The sequence below is a fragment of the Vanellus vanellus genome (assembly GCF_965231255.1).
Source record: "Vanellus vanellus genome assembly, chromosome: 15".
In the NCBI taxonomy this organism is placed as follows: domain Eukaryota; kingdom Metazoa; phylum Chordata; class Aves; order Charadriiformes; family Charadriidae; genus Vanellus; species Vanellus vanellus.
In genome coordinates this window covers 13,064,868-13,086,841 of record NC_138920.1, presented here as the reverse complement: position 1 = coordinate 13,086,841, position 21,974 = coordinate 13,064,868, and the positions used below count along the sequence as shown (strand labels likewise).

The following is a 21,974-nucleotide window of genomic DNA, read 5'->3' as shown; positions in this document are numbered from 1 at the left end:
CTAGGGGAGGCAGGCAGAGGCTGCTGCTTCTCAGCGGGGTGGTGCAGACAGCAGGAGGGCTGTGACAACAGGGGAGGAATTAGAAAAGTTCTCTTAATTACCATCTTCCCCATGTAATACAGCTGGTGTGGAGGGAGGGAGCAATTGGAATCAGCTGCATCCATCGGGAAGGGGGCCTTGGGCTGCCACTCCAGCATGGGCTTCCTGGTGACCCCATAAAGCCGCCGTCTGGTTTCGGGGCTGATGGAGCCCTTGCTGCTGAGCCGGGCGGTGGCACCGGCTGCGTGTGAAGCTCAGCTCCGGGAGGGATGCTGATGGGCCTCAGGGGCTGCTGCCACGCTTCACCCCGTGGCTCAGGGCGCACATCACACTGAGACAGCAGGTCACTGCCCTGGCAATAGTGGGGATGAGGGTGCTCAGGTCCTTATGACAGCGAGGGGACACTCCTGCCATGCCCCTCAGGGTCAGGGTAGCACCCACTGCTCTGTCTCTCCTGTGACGCCCCTTCCCAGCACAGAGCTGCTACATCCATGGAGGCAAATGCACCTTCTCTTGCTGGCATTACTCACCGAGCGGGACGGAGCGCTGCAGGCAGGGAGGGATGATGGCTGCTGCCACAGGCCGCCCTCCCGCCTCGCCCGGTGAGCGGGTCAGTGTGTTGGTCGTGGCACTGGTGCGCGCCCCGGTGCCCAGGAGCCAGCCACGTCCCCCCAGCCCGGCCACCGGCACAACCGACTGCACCCAGACACCTGCCGAGTCCCAGCGCCGGTTTCTCCCAGTGCTCTCTCCTGGCTTCCCGGCTCTCCCAGGGATTTTCCCCACAGCCGCCGTCCCCAGCCAGCAGTTCGGTGTGGGCAGCGGGGAGAGGCTGGCCTCAGTCACACGGCCGCCTGTCACAGCTCTTCTCAGCTTCGTTATCACCCCTGCTTTATTACAGGCAGAGTAAATTGCTTTTGTCTGAAGCGGGATAATGGCCAGAAGAGTGACTGCGTGGAAATGGCATTTTCATGAGGCTGGTTCCTCCCCAGCAGTGACTTGCATATTAAGCTCAGCCCATTTGCAAGCGAGCCCGGGGGCTTCTCCGCTCCCCTGCCCGCACCCTCCTCCCCGGGCAGGCACCGGCGCAGCCCCTGACCCACTGGGGGTCAGGGACCGGGCCGGGAGGAGCAGCCCGGGGTGCAGGAGGGGTGCCCAGCTCCAGCCCATCAAGCACCCGCGCTGTCTCGGAGGAGTCCTGGCCCCAGCGGGCAGCTGCCCCCCATGCAGGGGGCACAGCCCTTCCCAGACACAGCAAGAGGGGATGCCAGGGAGCTCAGCCCGCTCCAACCATCCTCCCCGGGCATGAGGAGCCGCGAAACCCGCTCCCGCCTCCACGCACAAACCCAGCCATGAGCACCGGGAGCCCCTCGCCCCCGGGGTGGGGGACACGGCCCCATGTGCAGCCCCCGGAGTCGGGCGCTGCCGCAGGGATGCTGGGTCCTGCACGCAGATCCAGTGGGGTCCTCTCCCTGCCTCCCGCTCCCAAGATTTCATATAAACTCAGCAAAATTAATCTCTTCTAATAAAACCTGTTATTTTTAAAGCTTGCCTCTAGGTTTTGCAAATTACTACACCACACGGCAATTTGTTTACTCTCCATTTGAGGTGATTTGCAGCCTTTTACCCTCGCCAAAGCAGCTCCGGCTCTTCGTTTTCCTCCTCTGTAGACTGTTTTTTATTGCACTGGTGGCCGATGCCTCCTGCTCCCTCTCCTGCCCCCCCAGCGATACGGATCCCCGACAAGGAGCATCCAAGTGCGGCACAACCGCCCCAGCTCTGCCGGGGAGATCTACGGCACAGCGGCTGTTATTGCTTGTGGCAAAGCAGCATTTCCAACAACACCCCCCCCTTGCCCTGCTTAATATTTTTCTCGTGACGAAGTATCCTGCGCATTTACAAGCTCCTGTGCCATTCGCTCCCCTGAGACCGTGGCTCTGCAGGTGAGACCCGCAGCGGGTGGCAAAGGAGAGCGTGGCTCTCGCCGCATCCCGTGGTCACCAGCCGCGCCGTGCCCTTCCTCTGCCGCCAGCGCTGGCTGACACCAGGCCAGCGGCTTTTGCTTTTGTTACTCTAACACATGACAAATCGCTTCATATCAGCAAAGCGAGAGGTGAGTGCTATGGAGCTCCAGGGATTAATAAGCTGCAAAGCAGCCGGGGGACTGCTGGCAGCTGGGGCCCAGCCGGGCGCTGCCAGTGGTGGGAGGTCCTCTCCCGCTATGGGGCAGAGCCCGGCCCCGGGGGGGCAGCCAGCACCCCCACTTTGGGGACCCCAACCTCCCACCTGGCCAGAGATGAGGTACCCAGGCGGGCGTTGAGGCTGGCATTTGGCAGCACGCGGAGGGGCCGGACCCCCAGCAGCCCACCCAGCCTCCCCACTGCACCCAGTGCCCCATGGCCACGTCGCAGAGCAGCCCCCACTCAGCTGGGACCCAGCCGTACCCTGCGCCCACGGAGCAGCATCACCCACCTCCCAGGCAGGACAGGCAGCTCCCCAGCTGCAGGTGACGATGCCCATCCTCATCCTCATCCCCAACCCCATCCCCATGTGGCCCCAGCCCAGCACCCAGCAGCCCCCCGCGGGCAGTCCCAACTGTGTCCCTTTTTAGACAAGACAGTGCCAAAGCCACGTCCCGTCGCCATGTCAGGGACAGAGAGCGCAGACGTGCAGAGGCTTCGTTTAAAGAGCTTTATTAGCTGCAGCAGGTCTGGTGGCGGCAGGCGCGGCGGCATGGGTGAGCGGCGGCAGGGGAGCAGTGCCCGGCACCCGGATGGGGAGATCTGGGACCCCCCTCTCCCTCCCCGTGGCCCCATCCCCAGTGGCAGAGTTTACCCGGGGGGGGTGCAGAGGGAACGGGCTCTGCCATTTGCACTGCGACGCAGGAGCCCGTGAGCCGGACCCTGCCCGGGGCAGCATGGTGCCGTGGCGCAGGAGGAAGGGGAGTTCGGCCCGGGAGCATGGGGGCCGAGAGCCGCATCGGCACGGGCAGTGGGGACGGAGAGAGAGCAGCCGGGGCTGATGGCCGAGCTCCCCTTCCTCCATGAAATGCAAATGGGTGAAAGCGGGCCAGCTCTGACGGCACGGCTCCCCGGGCACCGCAGGCAGCTGCCTGGCTGGGCGATGCCACGGCGCAGCCCGCAGCGCCACGGTTACGCTGGGGAGCGTGCCGGGAGCGTGCCGTGCCATCCCTCCTCCGCTGAGCTCAGGCCTCGACGCGCGTGGGCGGCTCTGGGGCAGGCAGGGGCAGGGAGAGGCGATATACACGGTCTATAAGATGGATGATGGAACTTATATATGCAGTGCGGGGCTGGAACAGAGCAACTAAACTGGGCCTCCTACGGGAACAGACGGTTCTGCAAAGCACAGGGGAGGGTGGGGAGGGTTCCGCGGGCAGGGGGGGCCTCCACCGGGCACGCAAAGCTGGGGTGCGCCGCAGCCCGTGGCACCGTGGGTGGCAGCAAGCAGTGGGGTACCTGCCTGCACGGGGCCAGCGGGGATGGGGACCACCACGTGTAGGAGTACGCCCCGGCGCCGCGCACGGTCCCAACAATGTCCCCCCCCAGCGCGGATATGGTCCTGCTCCCACACCGAGCCCTGGCATCGCTGCGCCACAGGGCTGGGGAAGAAACCAAGCCGGCGGTGGCCGATGGGAGGAGGAGGTGGTGGGGGTCGGTGGACAAGACGGGGCGGTGGGGCCAGTCTCTGGCAGGGTGCGCGGGACCCCCGATGGCTCCGCTGAGTCCGGGGTGGCGGGGAGGCTCCGGCATCCCCCCGCGGCACCGCCTGCCTACAGCACGCAGGAGGTGTCCGCCGAGCGCTTCTTCAGCTCCTTCCCGGCTTTGTGGTGGTGGTGGTGGTGGTGCGCGTGGGCTGAGCCCGGCGCGGCGGGGTCCGGCAGCGGGGCGCCCCGCAGCTGGGTGTCCTGGGGGTGCCCCACGCCCCCCGCCGCCTCCACCCGCAGGTACGCCTTCACCTTGTGGTGCCGCGCTTTGCCATCGCTGGAGTCGATCACTCGGCACTCGTACGTCCCCTCGTCCGCCGGCTTCACCCGTGACAGCCGCAGCTTGTGGGAGATGTTGCTGCCGACCACCTTCACCACCTGCGATGGGGTAGATGGGGGGGGTCAGGCGGCCCCTGGGACCCCCATGGCCCCCAGACACCCGGGTCAGTGCCACCCCTGACCGTGTGCCACCACGCTGTGCCCCAGCCATGTGCTGGGGAGGACATGGCAAAGGTGGGCGAAGCCAGGCAGCCATCACAGGGGGACCCCGGCCCCAGCCCCGGACCGTGGGATGATGGAGTCCCCGGCGCGCACCCGGCCGCGCGGGGCTCCGAGATCGATGCAGAACCACGCCAGCTAATTAGCTTTTCTACCAAATTGATTCGCTCTCAGTATTTATCACCCAATGAAATTTAAGACTTACTCACTAGTCAGAGCTGCGGCTGCTGTTGGGCTGGGTCAATAAATCAGATTTATAACCCGCCCCGAGGCCCCTGGCTCTGTTCCCTATAATCACACTGGATGGCAAAGGCCATTTTTCTACTTGCCGCTGCATTTGTTAGCTGAAGATTTTATGGTGTTTAGAAATGGGGCTGGGAGCCACAACCAAAGAGCCGCCAACTCCCGGCCCGAAAGGCAGTGCCGAAATGTGGGCAGCAGCGCGGGGATGGGGGTCCCGTCACCGGCCCCTCCGATGGGCTGAGCCACCGCAGCCGGGGGGGGGCAGTCAGTACGTTCACACGCGTGCACACGTGAGCACACGTGAGCACATGCGAGCACAGGTGAGCGGCTGCGTTCGGCCACCCTGCGCGCCGTGGGCTGCTGAGAGGTGGCCGGTGCCGCACATCATGGCCGGTGCTGCACATCATGGCCAGAGCCACCCCAAAGAGCGGCTCTGGGGCTGCTCAGAGCCCACGTGCAGCTGTGAGCACCCATCCTGCAGTGCCGGGAATGGGGGTCTGGGGGGGACGGGATGATCCCCACGCTGTGCCCGAGACGGGGCAGGGGGCAGGCGGGGGCTGCGCGCGGGGGCTGCGGGGAGGGAGGGAGGCAAGCGGCTGGCCCTGGGGTGAGCTGCCAGGGCGCCGAGGCCATCATGGGAAAGGAGCTTCAAAAAAAAAAAAAGGTCTTTGTGTCGGAAGAGCAAGAAGTCACTTACCAAAATTAACGCCTGGGAAATTTGGAACTAATAAAAGAAACCCCCAATTTGCTGGTGCTGCTGGTGGCCATGGAGCCAATGCCCAGCGGGTCACTGAGCCTCAGCCCACAGCTCCGATATGAGCAGGAGGGATAATTTTATGACCGGTCATAACACTCACAGCTTCGCAGGCTTGGGCAGGACAGCGACAGCCCGCACTGCCCCGCGGGAACCTGGGGAGAGACCCCCACACGGGCCGGGACAGACCGACGGCCACAGCAGTGCCCAGCCCCAGCTCAGTCCCGCAACGCACCCGCTGCTCGGCAGCAAAACAGCGGGTTTAAAGGATTCAAGGGGTTAAAAAATAAATCCAGACCCATCATGTTTGCTATGGCAAAGGGTGGTGGCGGTTTCCCTTTCCACATCCCCGCAAAGCGCGGTGGCTCCGGGCAGAGCCGCTGCCGACACCTCCAGCACCGGGTGTGTTTTGGCGGATAAAAAATGGCCAAGGGGGTGCCTGACGCGGTGGTTCCTGCATATGATTTACATCGTCTCGCATTGTTTGATGCTGCCGTTTGTTCTCAGTCAATTGCCTCCGTGGCTGTAACGCACATTTTATCAGAACCGCTCGTGGTGCTGTGTCGCCCGTGTTCATTTATCTCCTCCATTCCGTAAACACTTAATAATCAAGGACATTCAAAATAACAAAAAAAAAAAAAAAAAGGTTTAAAACTCAAGCCTCTCCCTGCTGGCTTGATCTGGAGGAGACGGCAGAAGTGTCGCACCCGAAGCGCTTCAAAATAAATCCTGGTTACACATGCAGCGCATCGATTACATTCTGGTGTACAATTAACTGCCTAATTATGCTGAAAAATGCAACGGCCGAGCTGAGCGGGAGCACTGACCCCGGGATGGCCCCGCAGCCCCAGCATCCGCCTCGGCCCCTCCTGCCGCCCCGGCCGGGCTCCGTGCGGCTGCGCTGGCCGTGCCGCGGGACCTGCCTTCCCTTGGCTCTAACACAGCACCCACCAGCTCCCGGCCACGCGTCCCTGCCCAGCGCAGGATTTGGTCCCCAGACCCTGGCCGCAAACTGCCCCCAGCCCCCAGTTGGCATCGGGACCCCATCATCCTCACTGGGGCGGGGGGCGAAGCTCTGTGCCCTGGAAGCAGGACTCGGGGGGTACGGGGGGGGACCAGCAGCACTCCTGGGCCATCCAAGCAGCGTTTTGCAAAGCTTTCTGTGGGCTCCCGCTGCCCGCGGTGGGCAGCAGCGTCCCCAGGGGCTGGCAGCACCCGGGCTCTGGCCACTGCAGGGCAGCAAGCCGTGGCGCCCTGGTGAGGGAAGGATCTTGAAGGCATCTGCTGAGTTTTGGATGTGGGTTGTGGGCACATCGCAGCGCCCACCACGGGAATGAAACCTCAGGCAGCCGCAACGTGACTAGATGGAAGGGGATAGAGTCCCCGCAGGGGATTCCTTACCAGCAAGGCAATCTACACGCGGTCCCCGCAGATGGGAGATGAGAGGTGATGCTCTTCATCGTGAAGTTTTCTGGCATTTTACCCCTTGTAAATGTCTCTTTGTCATTTCTCTGGGATGAGAGTCAGGCAGAGGGACTGATCCTGGGCACAGGGGGCACCCGGCCCCGAGGAGCTGTGGGCACATCCCCCCTTGCTCACTCAGCGAGGGAAAACTGGAAGAGCCAGAAGAGGCCGCCAGGGCAGGGGCAATGATGGGAAGTACATTCCAATATTGGTCTGTTTCTGTGGCACCCCCAAAGGCGGAGCCCCCTGAGGTGGGGAGGGCCACCGGCAGCAGGGGGGCACGGGTCTGACAGCGGGGGCCAAGAGCGTTTATTTTATTTAACTGATTAGTGTCTCCTCATTCTGCTCACGTGAGCCTAAATGGCTTTGAGACACTAATCTGGTGAGTAAATTAGATTATTTTCTCCTTAGCATAAATGTGTCCCTCAGATGCCAACAGGAGCAGGATGGGGCTCACGGTCCAGGCTGCGACCCTCAGCGCTGGGGGGGGAGATGGGGGAGCCACCTCTCGCCCGGCTGCTCCCAGCGCTGAGCTGGGGCAGATCCATCCCACCCACCCCGGTGGTGACAGCCCACGGTGTGGTGGGACCAGCAGGACCAGCACACCCCCTCTCCTCCCAGGACACCTCGTCCGGGGCACCCAGCCTTGCACAGAGCCACAAACCCCAGAAGACCCTCCCGCCCCCCCCTCAGCTCCATGCAACGCTGAGTGCCGGCAGCGCAGGGAAACGCTCCAGCCGAGCCCTCGACCGGAGCCCCTGCGAGAACCATTAGCCAAACTCACACTTATTTTTGTCGCGTCCTTCCCAGGCTCCTCCTGCGGCGATGCTTTCAGCTGTGGGGAAGATGGAGATAGGGAGGAAGACCAGAGAAGGAAGAGAAACCGTCAGCTCAGCTGGGAGGAGGCAGGAGGCCACCAGACCCCTGCCCACCCCTGGGACGGCTGCCCCGAGCAAGGAGCGGGAGGGAGAAGGGAGAAGGGGACTGCTCAGTGCCAGCAAACCCGGGCACTCAGGGCAGACGGGAACCCCACGGGACAGGCGGGAAGGGGAGAGAACGGCAGCACTGAAGCACCACGGCAGTGGGGACAGGACTGGGTGCTCACCCGTGTGTCCCCGACGCAGCTCGGCTCCATCACCGGGGGCTCCCCATGACCTGGGGCTGGGGAATGAGCCCCCCTCACTGTGGCATCACTGCTGCAGCAGCGACCCCTGTCCCCAGCAACCCCCGCCCCTTCGCAGCCAGCACCTGCCCCGATTACCATAAATATTCCCAAATCAGCTGGAAAGCTGGGCAGCAGCCTGGGTCCCCTTCTTCGGCAGCCACCGGCAGCACCGGGGCCCAGGCGTGTGGGCTCCCTGCTGCACCGTGCAGCCCGTTCCCGTGCCCACTCCCCCCATCGGGCATCCCCACCACCCCTCGCCCTGCCGCCCCTCGCCCCCGCGGCGCCCCTGACCCCCCAGCAGTGCTCCCAAGCGGCAGCACTTCCCCGATGCTTCTCTCAATTTATGGTAATACCAGTAGCAGCTCTGCCAAAGACACAATAATAAAGGCTCATTAAAATACCTAAAGCTGCCTTCCCATTATTTGGCCCTTATCTCTGTGTGAACAGAAAGAGAAATAAAGAGACAGCTGTTTGCCGAGACCGATACACACGGAAATGGGGAAAACAAGGGAGGGCTGGGGGGGGCGGGGGGGGAGGATGCGGGGAGGGATGCAAGGGGACGAGTTCATGATGAGATGGGAGAAGGCACAAGCACAAAGACAAAGCCTCTGGGATCAGTCCCGGGGGATGGGCCACGTGGCCCCTCAGCTAATTGGGAAGGGCGGCCAGAACAGCCCGGGCTCGCCGGTCCCGCACCCCAGAGCATCCTCGGTGAAGCTGGACGCCACGCACCCCACGCCTGGTCCTGTGCCGTGGGACCCCCAGGCTCGGCTCTGCCTGCGAGCACGGAGCAGAGGGGGCAAGACCCTGCTGTTTGCAGGTCCGGTCAGCGCTGGGGACGCTGCTGTGGGACGGGGTCCCCCCTGAGCCCCAACAGCTGCTGCAAGCGGAGCCCTCCAGGCGAGCGCGGGAAAGGGCTCTGCTCTGCCTCCTGATGCTGCTGCCGGAGGGGGAGGTTGAGGGGCATTACCTGGTTGGAAGCCCACGTCTGTTTGTCTGTCCAGTCCTTGTGGTTGCGGACATACCACCACTGTATCTCAAGGGAGTAGGAGGGGGAGCCGCTGCCTCGGAAGGAGCACGCCATCTCCACGTCCTCGCCCGCCTGGGCCGTCATGTCGTGGGGGGTCTCGGTGAAGAGGGCTGCGGGAGACAGAGCGAGGGCTGCAGGCTCCTGCGGGGACGTGCCACCGCACCGGCGAGGGATGATGCTGCCGGCCACGCGAGGCGGGACACCAGGAGTGCCCGGACCCTTCCCCAGCCAAATAGACCCAACACCTTCAGCTGAGGGGACACATGTGGATGACCCCCCCCAGGCCCTGGCTGCCCCTCATCCACCCCAGTGCCCCCTCCCTGGCCCCGACAGAGCTGCTCGCCCCCCCCCAGTCCCTGGCACTTTGCAAAGAGCAGTGGGAGGAAAGGGAGGGAGCAGGAGCCTCTGGACCCCCCCACTCCCACACCGCCCCCCGGGACCTCTGCCCCTGAGTGAGCATGGGACCCCGCGTGCCTCTGAGGTGCAATAAATAAATAAAGCATGATCACATCTCCGCTTAGATCAGAGCATAAATGAAAAACAAATCCTTGTTTAATGCGGCCCCCAAACAGTCTCCCACATGCCATATGGTTTGCTTTCCTCGCTCAAAACAAATATTGTTCGGAGATGTAATTAGAATTCTTTTCATCTCCTCTGGAGAGATTATTGTTCCTCTGTAAAGGCGGCCCCAGCGTGCAGGTCACCAGCAAATGTTATTGTCACGATCTGTGGCGGCTTCTCCCCAGCACAGCACAGGGACAGGGGCTGAGCCCCCCATGCCAGCGTGGCCGGGCCGGGGGCTGCCAGTGTCCCCGCACTCCCCTGGCCACCACTTTGGCCACAGAGGCCAGCAGAGGCTGCGGGCCGGGGCAGGGGCTCTCTGGTGGCGGGGGGGGCCACCCGCCTTGTCCCCACCACCCGAGGAGCATTGCTTCAGGGCTGGCAGCAGCACCGGGACGAACCTGGCCTGGCTGGAATCTGCTCCAGCGTGGGGCCAGCCAGCCCTGCCCCACCATGAGCTGTGGCACGTGGCACCCAGCCCGGGGTGGTCACAGGGGCCGAAGCAGTGTCCCTCTGTATCTGCCCCGGGTGCCCTGTGCCCTCCCGTCTTCACCAGCCACCTCGTGCCGCCGGTGCTGCCAGCTCACAGCCACCACGCAGGTCCCTCCGGTGCCACCGGAGCCCCTCGGGACACGCATCCTTTCGGGAGCAGCGCGCAGGTCCCTGGGGCTTCTCGCCAAGCCCTGATCCCTTCTGAATACGAATTATTATCAGCCCAGACAGAAAAGTTAATACCTTTAATATCTCCCCGTCCCTCTGGATGCATGGAAATCCCATATACTTATCACTTTCCTTTAATCCATCTTAGCAGGAGAACTGAGGGAAATACCCAGCATAAGGGTTTAACAAGCCCAGGGCTCCCGGCGGGGTTCCAGGCACAGCTCCTGCACCCCCGTTTGCCTGGGATACCAGCACCAGCAGCCGCACGGGCTCCACGCTGGAGAGCAGAGGGAATCCCAGGCCGCGGAACAGCTCTGGTGGTCGAGGATTGCGGGAAGAGCAGAAGGGTCCGGCGCTGCCCGGTGCCAGCTGCTCCTCGACACATGGCAAAGGGCGCATCCGTGCTCCTGCCGCAGCGGTGCCGGGGCCGTTAGGTCCATCCATTAACCAACATTTGCCCATGCGTTCCCCGGCCGTCGCCCAGTATCTGGCATTTGCTCCGCAGGATTCCTGATGGCAGGAGCGATGGCCGAAGCCAGAGGGTCCTGGCAGACCCTGCTCCAGCCCCCCTGGGACCCCACGGTGCTGGCGGGGCGTGCGGAGCAGAGGTGGGGGTGACGGCCTGAGGGCTCCAGCCGTGTCCAAATTACTCTGAACACAATTAAAATCTGCTCCCACAGACGGGAATTTGGCAGATGAGCAGAGAAAAGGCTTGATTGAATCAAGCGCCTGCTTTCTTTCAGTTTTTAATTGGGAAGCGTATGTATTAATTAACCCCAGGGCTCAGCCGCCTCAAAGTGCATCCAGAGGAGAGCAGGTCCTGTTGATGGACCTGCCGGCCCCACGGCAGCCCCTGCCCCGGGAGTCCCCTCCCACGCCACCCCTGGGGACCACAGACCCCACTGCTGTCTCCAGGGCCCTGACCCCATCCCCACGCCCAACCATTCCCCACCCCGGCCCCCAACCCCAGCCCCATGCCCGGCCCTTCCCCACTTCCCCAGCGCAGCGGTTGTGAGTGACAAGCTGGAAACTCCTGATAGACAGTCCATAAACCATCCCGTGAAAGAGGGATGGACTGATGGACAATAAGGTCTGACAGCAGGAGGGAAAGTAAGGCTGGTCCCTCCCTCCCTGCACATCCTGGCCCTTCATCCCCCTCCTCTGCCTCACTGCCCTCCCCCTCCATCCCAGCTTCCCACCCCACAGTCCCTCTGTGGGGAGGGGGCTCCGGGACCCCTGTGCCAAGGGACGCTCCTGCAGCTCGTGTCCGTGGGCGCTGGGCTGTGCTGCCCCCCCCCGGCCCCAGCAGTCACCCCGGGACACCCCAGCCAAGGGGCAGACGGTGGCCAGCACAGTCCCCAATCTCAGAATTGCACCAGGACAGTCCCGCATGGCACCACGAGAGTGGGATGCGGTGGATGGCCCGGGAGGCGCTGAGCACGGGCTCAGGCCAGGCCAGCTCATCCCCCACCTCCCGAGGGGATTTCCGCTTCCCAAGTAGGGATGAGTTTCGGGTGAGCAAGACCCAGCGAGCGAGGCTGCCTGGGGCTGGAAGCACACGGGTCACCTCCTCGCTGCTTTTCAGCTGGGAAAGATCATTTGATGTATTACAGGGAAAAGCAATAAAGGCTTCTAATAACTGCAGGTAACCACGTCGTGGGCAGAGGACCCAGAGCCTGGGAAGGGGGTGGCGAGACAGGGACGGATGCGTCTCCGAAGGAGAAAGCGGCAGAGATGGACAGACAGACAAACTCCAGGTGACGGGTCAGTAAGAGAAAGGAGTATCTCCAGGGGACGGTTCATCTCTCCTGCCCACACCGAAACATGAGTTGGGGCTGATAGAGGGGGATGGCAGATCCCGGGGAAAGGAATGAAGCCCTTTGGCTACGAGAGCCACCCGGGAGAGCCAGGGCCGAGCTGTTGGGGAAGGAGCACCTTGGTGAGGCAAGGAGGAGGCAGAGGCATCTATCTCAGGGCTCGATGTTTGCAGGAACAAATGACCGGTGTCATCAAGTCTCTCGGTCTACCCTTCGCACAGGACGGGGCAGGGGGTGGGTACCGGGTGGGCCACAGTGTCAGACCCCACCGAGGAAGCCGAGAGCTCAAGTGTTTGCAGAGAGACTGACCTACAGCACAAGCATTTAACTGTGCTTATGCAGTGGCACCGGCTCCGTGGCCAGCTCAGCCCCGCGCAGGCTGCGGCCGGAGCCCCGGCACAGCCACGCTCGGTGACCGGGCACCTGAGCGGTGGCCGACCTGACCCCCCCACCCCGAGCGGGTGGCAGACGCCGAAGCAAAGGGCAGGAGCGCCAGACGCACAGCATCTGGCCAAGGTAAAAAGAACTGCTTTAATCGGGGCTGTTGCAGCCCTGCCCCCTGCTCAGGCAGTGCCCCGGCAGCTGGCACCGGTGAACAGCCTCTGGCAGTGATGGGCAGTTTGGGGACCCTCTGGAGGCCCATCAGAAGGGGGTTTATGGCAGTGGCGGTGGGGCAGAAGGGCAGTGTATGTCCGAAAACCCCCATCAGACCCCAGCCCGGTGCCACCATGGGGCCACTGGGAGGGAGACACCTTTGGGGAGGGACAGAGGAGCTGGTCCCCATCCCTCCAGTGGCACCGCGTGCACTCCCCGACGGACACCATGGACCCCGGCTGCCCAGGAAGAGGCGACATGGCAGGAACAGGCCTCGCTGCACCCGCCACCCCCAGCCCTGCCCCGGCGCAGGGACACCCCCCCCCGGGCAGCCCCCAGCCATGAGCAGCCCCATGGCTGGGCACAGACCCGGCTCAGCTGCCCGGACCCCGCTCCCATCAACACCGCCTGCAGGGACAGGGGACAGCCGAACTGCCAGAGCTGACCAGCGCCCCATCCCCCTGCCCACCCTGACCCCCCCATCGCCCAGCACCATCCTTCTCCCCGTCGCTGACATTGGTGCCGCGTCCTCCCAGCACAATGGAGGGGGCCAGTGACGGGCTGGCTGCTCCGCGTGCTTTATGGCCCGCTACCTGTCATAAACTGAGAAAATCAGGATCAATAAATCTTCCTGGAAACAAAAATCAGGGGAAATAAAATGAACTCAATGGGGAAACACAGATAAACGGAATTGAAAACGCCTGCTGGGACAGCTTGGTGCTCTCATAAACCAGAGATATACAGGCTGCCGCGCTCCCTCCCCACGGCGGGCAGGATTCATCACCGCGGCCCCCGCTCGGCGCAGGCAGGAGGGCTGCCGGCAGCCAGCAGGCAGCGGGAAAGGGGGGGGGCTCCACTCATCCCATGCCAGGGCAAGGCCAGGTCATGCATCCCCCCCGCAAGGCGCCAACCCCCGGCAGTTCCCCCCGTCCTTGCCCTGTGGGGCACGCGAGGCCACGCAGCCCCCCGGGAGCCTGGCCAGGACCCTGCCTGCTGCCCGCTGCCCGCAGTTTTGGCAGAGCCCTGCAAGGAGCCGTGCTGGCTTTCCCGGCCCCCCCCGGCCACAGCCCACACAAGGCACCAGCCGCCGGCTGCTGGGATGGCCATGGCTTAAACAGCGATGCGGGCATGCAGGCAGGTTAATGTTTGTGTAAACATGTATTGGAGGGTGATTAAATATGTATTGGACATTTGCAAATGCATGTTAATCACCTAGTTAGTGCTCGCGCTTGCTCCGTAAGTTATTTACCCCACCGAACCATTACAGCACTGGTCAATCAGGTGATTATTTCTCTGCCGAACCGAGCAGGACACCCTCACCAAACCTGCAGCCAGGCCAGAGGGGTGGCACGTGCCCGGTGGGCAACAGTGACAGGGGCTGGCTCCATCCTGGTCCGGGCAGGGACAGGGGTTGGGGGAGGCAGGGAAGCGCCCAGCTCCAGGGGAGCAGGAAGCCCCCGGGCAGATGGGTGCAGGATGGTGCCGCCTCTGCCGCCCCTTAGTCCCTCCCTCCGGCTGCCGCTGTTATGCTGTGGGCTGCGATCAAATGTGGCTTATTCTTCGCTTCACAAAGCTCCCAGTCATAATTCATGGTTTATTATGGTTCGGTGAGTCAAGACACTCAGAGGACTAATTGCCGGTTGAGCCTCGCGCTCCCATCATCTGCTCCCTCGGTGGCCCCCTCCCCACACCCCGGCAGCAGGAGTGTGCCACAAGACACGGCAGGAAGGGAACTGGCTCTGGATGTGGCCACTATGGCCCTGGGTCCCGAGCACCCCTAACCCCTGCCGAGACCATGCTCCTGGCAGCTCCGATGGACCCTGTCCCCAAGCGGTGTCAGCAGCTGCATCCCACCGACAGCTCAGCCCCCCAGGCCGCATCCAGGTGAGCTGGTCCCCCACCAGCACCCAGACCTGCCAAGGGTGCCAGCAAATTGATGCTGCCATCACCACCCACCTGCCCTGGGGGCTGCATCACTCACACCAGCTCCCTGCCACCAGCAGCTTCCAGTGCAGATGCCACCAGCACCCCCACCCCACCCCCCACCCCGGGGCAAAAGAAAGGCAGGAGATGGCAGCTGGTGCTGCCAGGAGAGCTGAGCCCCTCCTTCCCTGCCGGCTGCCGAGCGTGTGCCTGGAGATCCCCCCGAGAGGACCACGCAGAGCTGCCGAGACAGCCGTCCCCTCACCGTCTCCCCCATCCCCACACTCTCCAGCTCGGTGCCAGGGCTGTCGGCAGCGCTCAGCCCTCCCCGGAGACGGCTGCCGAGGGCCTGATCCTGCTCCTGCCCACTGGCCAGTCGGCACAAACCCTGCCCTGCGACCCGGCGCGGGTCTGGCTCCTGACCCGCAGGGTTTGCGCTGCCCCACATGCCTGCACCGCTGCAGGAAAAGCAAACGCGTCTGACAGCAACCGCAGCCGACGGTGCCTTCCCCTCCCCAGGTACTCGCGTCCCCCCCGGCTGATGGAGAGGGACAGTCTCAGCTGCAGAGGCACCGATGCCCAGCCAGCAGCAAAGGTGTCTGCGGCACATCCCAGCACGTGCCCTGGGCAGTAACCTGGGGAGGGACAGACTCTGCTTTGTGCCGTGGGACCCATCCACCCCTCGGCACGGGCTGCCCATGCAGGAGTCACCCCAGGAGATCAGAAAGCACAGGAGGCATCGCCCTGGATGGACCTGGGAGCAGAAGCCCGGGTACTGCTGCAGCGCGCTGGCTGTGCCGGGCCCACGCTGTCCCCACGGCGGGGACACAAGGGTTGCTGGCGTGTGCTATGCAGGTTGAGCTAAAACCTCCCTCCTTTTCCCATCTGCCCATTAACATCTGTGAATGAATCTCCTCCTGACAAGCCTGCGAGCAGGGATGCTGACCCCGGGTCACCAAAAACACATCACGGCCACAAACCGGTGCATAAACACAGTGGCGCGGCAGCCGGCGTCACCGGCAAGAGCAGAGCAGGCAGCTCCCGCTCTGGCAGCTGTGCCGGGGCAAAGGGCTTTGGCAGCGAGCAGCCGGCAGGGATGGGATGAGGGCAACGGCTGGAGCCCGGGATGGGTCCGGCCACAGATCCACTCAGGCAGGTCCTGGCTCTGCTGGAGGGTACCAGCCTGGTGAGCACCCGGCCAGTGCCGAGCCGCTCGCAGCCCGGCCCTGGCACTGCGGGAGTGCTGCTCTCCACCAGCAATCCTGCAATTGCCCTTTCCAAGGGAAGCGTTAGGCTGGAGCGCCAGGAACGCCGGCCGGGGACGGGGACGGGAGGGCTCCTGCCAGCACGCTGGGGACAAGAGCGCCATTTTTCTGCCCCTATTTACTGTCATATTAGCAGCAGAATTAGCTCAAATTTGCAGCATAAATTAAAAACAACGAAAAAACCCACAGCTAATTCAGTAATTGTGATCAGGCCAGAGCTCACCTTGCCAGGGAGCTGGAATTAACCTTGAAACCTGCGAGTATTTCTAACAGTGAACCATTACGGCTGGGCTGCTCCCCCAGCTCCTGCCCTCCCTGCAGCCTCCCCCCTGCCCAGCTTTTACCACCACAGCAGAAGAGACGCCAGCGGTGAGAATCCTCCCCCAGCCCGACCCCGGCTATGAGGAGCTTTTCCCAGGCAAGGGGACTCACTGCTCCCAGCTGGCTCCTGGGGAGTCGCGGTTCTCAGACAATTCCCTCCCGAGGGGAATGAGGAGGAGCAGTTATTTGATAGTATAAGTAGCAAAAACCTAAAATGGTCTGTTACGATGGCTCCCGGCGGGCCCCTCGGCAGCACTGTGCAGCCATCCTTCAGCCGCTGCACGCTTTGGTGCTGGTGTCTGCCAGGGGATGATTCCCAGCAGGCAGGGGATGATTCCCAGCCAGGCAGGGCACCTGGCAGCAGGCAGGAATCAGGATGGGGCAGACAGAAGCTCTGGTCTGCTGGAGATCAGCCCCCCCCATCTCACATCCAGCACCCAAAACACAAGCCATCAGCACTGGCAGCTGCTGCGGAGAGAGCTGCCCATGCCACACACGGTGCCGGTACCTGTCCTGCAGAGCCGGCAGTGCCCGGTGCTCATGGGCACAGTGCCCTCCTGCCCGGCTCTACCCGCCCTATGACCAGTGGGCTTATCCTCGTCCAGCTCATGTGGAGCACATGGTGTGAGGCATCAACACATCCGGTGCGGCTGAGCCCAGCCAACGGCGCTGGTGCCCGGCCACGTACCCACTGCAGCCGGAGCCGTAAGGAGGGGGCAGCCAGGCGGGAGGCAAACTCGCAGCCAGGGAAAACGGCCACGGAGAAGAAGAGCCCAGACACAGGCAGAGCCATCGGTGGACGGGGTTGGGAAGGGCTGTCCAACCCGAGGCGTGTAAGTCCTTCTAGCACCATGACCCAAAATCCCAGAGGAGCTGCGAAGGGGAGAGCACAAACCTGGAGCCCCAGCCCCTGGAGCGGCACCTGCCGAAGGGGAGAGCGAAGCGGAGCCTCCAGCTCCCTGGCCCCCCTCCGGCTCCACGGTCCCTGCCCCGGCACCACCGCGCTGCCCACGGCTCCCGGACCGCGCGCAGCCGCGCCGGCTGTTCCTTTGATTTGCTGCCTCGCTCACAGGGAACGTTATGATTAAAATTAGCTGTCACTGTCCTAACGTAATAATTCCCAGTGTCTGGCCCATCGTCTGTCAGCTTCTTCAAGGGAAAAGAAAGCACAGACATTTGATGAGGAGAGGTGTCAGAAGTAATTGCGTTGAATGACTGCACGAACAGCAGCAGGAAAAACACATCGGGTGGAGAATTCCCATCAGGAAGCATGAAAAAATCCGGCAGAATGCAAAGTGTTTATGAAAGTAATTGATAGAATAATCATTGGGGTGTGAGAGAAAGGAGAAGGGCAGCACCCCAGGGAGCCGGGGCACCGCTCCCTCCAGCCTTCAGCCCTTCAACAGCAGCTTTATTGACGGTGAGACACTAATGCTTGCAAACGATGCAAGGAAGGAGCCAGGCTTCTCCTCCTCGGGAATGCGAGCTGCTCACCGAACGGCTCTCCCTGCCCTGCTCCGGGAGCCGGCAGGCTGGGAAGGCGGCTGGAGCTTCCCAGCTAGCGTCGGTTTGAAAGCCGATGGCACCAGCCCAGCGTGCACAGGCTGTCTGCAACGGGGGGCATGAATAATTGAAGGCGCCAGCCTGAGGAGAGGAGAGAGGAGAGGAAGGGAGAGGTGGGAGGCAGCGCTGTGGGTAGGGGAGGGGTGGCGAGGAGGGATCCTGCGGCTCCAGTGCTTTCCTGGGGGCAGCGGGGCAGACGGAGCCGATCCTCACTCCATCCTTGCTCCATCCTCGCTGGAGACAGAGCCTTTGCACTCTTTGACTGAGACTTTTTCCCTCCCCGAGCAGCCCCGGCTGCCATGTGAATGGAGGCACATCTCTCACGCCTGCAGAGAGGCAGAGTGGGGGAGCCACCCTCACCCTGAGAGGTGGTAACAGCCACCCACCGACACCTACAGAGCACACCCTGCTCCCGTTCAACTCCCTCGCTGCATCTGCTGCGGACAAGTTAAAGATAACAGCAAACATGCTCCTGGGCCGTGCCGGACCCTCGCGGCGCAGCAGAGGCTCCTCCAGGCCGCCTGCACCGGGCAGAGATGGCAGTGAGCTCCGGACGCTGCCTGCTGTGGGCAGAGCCTGGTAGGACCTGCCTGCCCCGCTGGCTGTGGCCAAATCCATCCCGTCAGCCCCAGTCCCTCTCCCACTCCGTGCCCCCGACCCGCCGGGCTCTCACGGTGCAGAGGGAAAGCTGTACCAGCAAGTAATGAAATGATCAATCTCTGATCTGCTAAACAGCAATTTATACAGGTTTTCAGTGCGCACAGCTTTTATCAAATTGGTATTCACCTACTGAACACAAATGGCTTATTATACATGACCCACTTATTCACTGCTTTTCAGTATCGTTAATAAAGGTTTCTGTTGTGATTAAGTGAGTTGCTGCAGAACTGCTCGTAGTAGCAAGCTGTAATGTGGCTCCGAAGTGCACTCGCCCTCCCAGAATATTTCTTCTCCTTCGCTCCCTGCTCCCTCACAGCGACCATTTCACTATTTATTTGCCTATTGCTGAATTTCTGAGGGGAGCAGCAGCGGCTAATGGAGGCTCTTCGCCCACATCTCCTTCCGGCACGCCAGCCTGGCAGGTCCAGAAGCCCTCCTGCCTTGATCCCCCCAACGCAAAGACAGATCATCCCTTCCCTGTGCAGGCAGGTACCCACCAGCCCACGCACCGCATCGCTGCAGGACGCCACGCACCTCCCCGGCACCACCATGGCCCCAAGGCTTCCCATGCCTGGAGGCTCCTTGGGGCAGAGAGCAGATCTCCTCCGCATCCCGGGAGCTCTGGCGCCATGCGAGGGGGATGGCTGTGATCCGGGAACCGAGCATCCAGCACGCACCCCGCAGTCACTCCTTGGGCTCAGATTTAAACCCACCCATGTCACCCCACAAAGAGCAAGGAGGGTCTCGGCTCTCTCCTCCAAGGGGGCTCTGTCTCCTGTCACCTGCTCAGCACCCTGTGGGCAGGAACTGCCTCCCATGCCAGGAGAGACTTCTTCACAGGGGTTTGCAGAAAGAGGTTCCCCTTTCCCAGCCGCCAGCTGGACCCCGGCCGGGCTTGGCAGCACCGCCAACCTGCTGACCCACCGCGCACCAGAGCTGGCAGAGGAGCCACGGCAGGCGAGGAACGGGAGAGAAGCACCCACTGGGACAGTCGCTCCTGCTGCCAGTGGTGTGTGGCAGCGGACCACGATGCGCAGCAGCGGCGTGCATGGGGATGCACACTTGCACAGGGATGTGGATAGCAGTGTGCATGGGGATGCACACCTGCACGGGGATGCGCACAGGAATGCACACGGAGACGCACCGTGCAAAGCCCCCCGGGCTCGGCAGCCCAGCAGCGGCGGAGCCCGAGACCGCCCCCCGCGCCCCAGGGACGGGAGCGGCGGAGCCCAGCCCCGGCTCGGCCGGGCCGCCCCCGGCTCCCCGCTCCCCGCAGCCGCCGGCGCGACGGACCGCGACGCGGTGCTGCCCGCGGCGGCGGAGCCCAGAGCCGCCGCCGGCGCCGGCACCGGGACTTCCCCCCCCGCGCCACCCGTCCCGCTGTCCGTCCCGGGGCCGCCCCGACCCACCGCCAGCCCCGCGCGGCCGAGACGGCCGGGGACCGGCACCCGCGGGGGACGGAGCCCCGGGAGCAGCTCCGAGCGTAGCCGTCCCCCCCGCCTCCTCCGGGGCAGCCGCCGCCGGAGCCCCGGATCCCGCACCGCCGCCCCGGCCGCCGCCCGCTGCCCGCGCTCACCGCTGCCCGCCGCCGGGGCGTCCCACGGGGGGTGCCGGGAGGCGGCGCCGAGCTGCAGGTAGAGCCCCAGGTAGTGGAAAATCCCCAGGGCCAGGGCCAGGGCGCCCATCTTGCCGCGGGCGCGTCTGTCCCGGGGGCGGCGGCGCCGCCGGGCCGAGCCCTGTCCCCGGGGCTGCGCCGCGGTCCCGGCGCCGCCGCGCTGCGGAGCTCTTCCCTCGCGCGGAGGGCGCCGCGCGCCGAGGCGGTGCCGCGGCTCGCCCGGAGCCTCCCCCGCCCGGCGGAGGGATCCCGGCCCCGCGCACACCCCCAAAGTTTTTCCCACGGTTCATTCTTAAACTGCGCGGGGCGGGGCCGGGCCCGCCGCGCCCACGAGAGACCCCACGCACCGCCCTACCGGACCCCCGGGACCGCCGCGCCCATGCTGTACCCCATTCCCGCGCCCACGACGCCCACGCGGGGAAGGGTGTCCCCGCCGGCATCCCGGCCCGCCCCCGCCCCCCGCGACCCCAGGGCACCGCCGGTTCCGGCGGGGGCGGTTTCAGCACCCGGGACAGCGCCCGCCGCCGCGCACGGCTCCCTCCGGACCGGACCGGGCCCCGGCGGAGAGCGCTGCCGGGGGCGCGGTGACCGGGGGGTGTGGTGGGGTGTCCCGGGGGCTACGGTGCCCGGAGCAGCACCTGCCACCCCCGTCTCCCGTTTCACTCCCCGGGCGGTGCGGGAAGCGAGGCCGATGGATGCACCTCGCCCCCCCCCGCAAGGGTAAAATAAATGATTTACGGGGAAATAAGATGGTCGGATAATTAGGAGCATTCTTCAGGCCCTTGCAGCCTCGGCCCGCTCCACAGCTCCCCCCGGGACTCCTGCTGCAGCCCTGGGAGGGCGGACAGAGGGGGGATAGGAGCTTCCCCCACCACCAGTACAGATGAGCAAAATGGGATTTTGGGTGTTAGTTTGCTCCTTTTTAAAAAACAAACAAACAAACAAAAAACAACACAAAAAAAAAAAAAAAAAACCAACAAACCAACAAAACGTTAAGAGAAAAGCAAGGGTACAATCCCCCGCGTGTGTCAGGGATCACCACCCCAGACACTGCAAGATTAATCTCAAAATGAAAAACCCGGAGCCTGGGTACGTGAGGGCTCAAACCCACCCCAGGGGCCCAGCCAGAGCGGTGCTGGTCACAGCACAGCGAGGCTGGGACTTCCCACACCAACCCTCCCAGCAGGAGAAAGGGCTGTTCCGTACAACCACCCTGCCAGGCTGGGAACGGCAAACCTGCTCCTGCCACAAAAAAGCATTTAATGTAACGGGCAAGATCCTGATCTCCCTTCAGCTGTACAAATCTAGAGGCCAAGCCCACCGACAGCACCAGCCTTTCCCCAAACCTGCACCTTGCAGCAGATCCCAACCATGGCACCATGACCTATACAATTTATACACCTATTTTGAAAAGTCTAAAAATGTAAAGAGGAGCCTGAAGGCAGTATATCTCCACCCTAAACACCAAGCTTCATGGCTGGAGGGAAGGCACAGATGCAGTCTTCACTCACACGATATTATCTGCGTGCTACACAGCAATCTGAAGGATATTTGCTCTCTAGATAAACAGCAAAAATCAGATTTTTTCAGGTGTTTTCTGCCATGAGATGACAGATGCTTGCTACAAAGAGATTCTTTAAATTGGACTTGAAAATACAAACTGTATTTCTTCGCCCGTCCCTCAGCAGGGTTTCTCCAGCAGAAAGAGCAGGAATTTTTTTCCCATTACTGCCCTGCAAGGCAGGGTCCCCTGGCTCGGCCGGGAAGAGTCCCGTGCACGACTGCAGCAGCTGCGCTGCCTCATACCTGCGTTGCCTCATACCTGCGTTACAAATCAATAGTTTTAAAAAAGTTCTACCTTCTGCAGTGTTTTCCGCATGTCAGAATAAAGCCCAGATGACAGCAGAGCAGAGAGCATTGATCTCTGCCCAAGTTCATTACTCCCTCTAGAGTTGAAAACTGGGGGGTGGAGGGATCAGCGGCAGTGGATGAGCCGTGCGCCCAGCAGCTGTGGCTGGTTGGGTTCAGAGGGTCCCGCTTTGGGACAGGGAGAGAGCAGCAGCAACAGGCTCTGGGCTTCC

General features: G+C 63.1%; 1 protein-coding gene across 1 annotated transcript; it reads right to left on the bottom strand.

The window, feature by feature from the left end:
• Window positions 1–3,826: 3,826 nt before the first annotated feature.
• On the bottom strand, window positions 3,827–19,963 carry VSTM2L (V-set and transmembrane domain containing 2 like; the record flags this gene model as incomplete). The annotated part of the gene is made up of 4 exons (XM_082491000.1): window positions 3,827–4,138; window positions 7,504–7,554; window positions 8,855–9,024; window positions 19,855–19,963. The coding sequence occupies 4 exons, from the start codon at window positions 19,961–19,963 to the stop codon at window positions 3,827–3,829; spliced, it is 642 nt and encodes a 213-aa protein (XP_082347126.1).
• Between the last annotated feature and the right edge of the window lie 2,011 nt (window positions 19,964–21,974).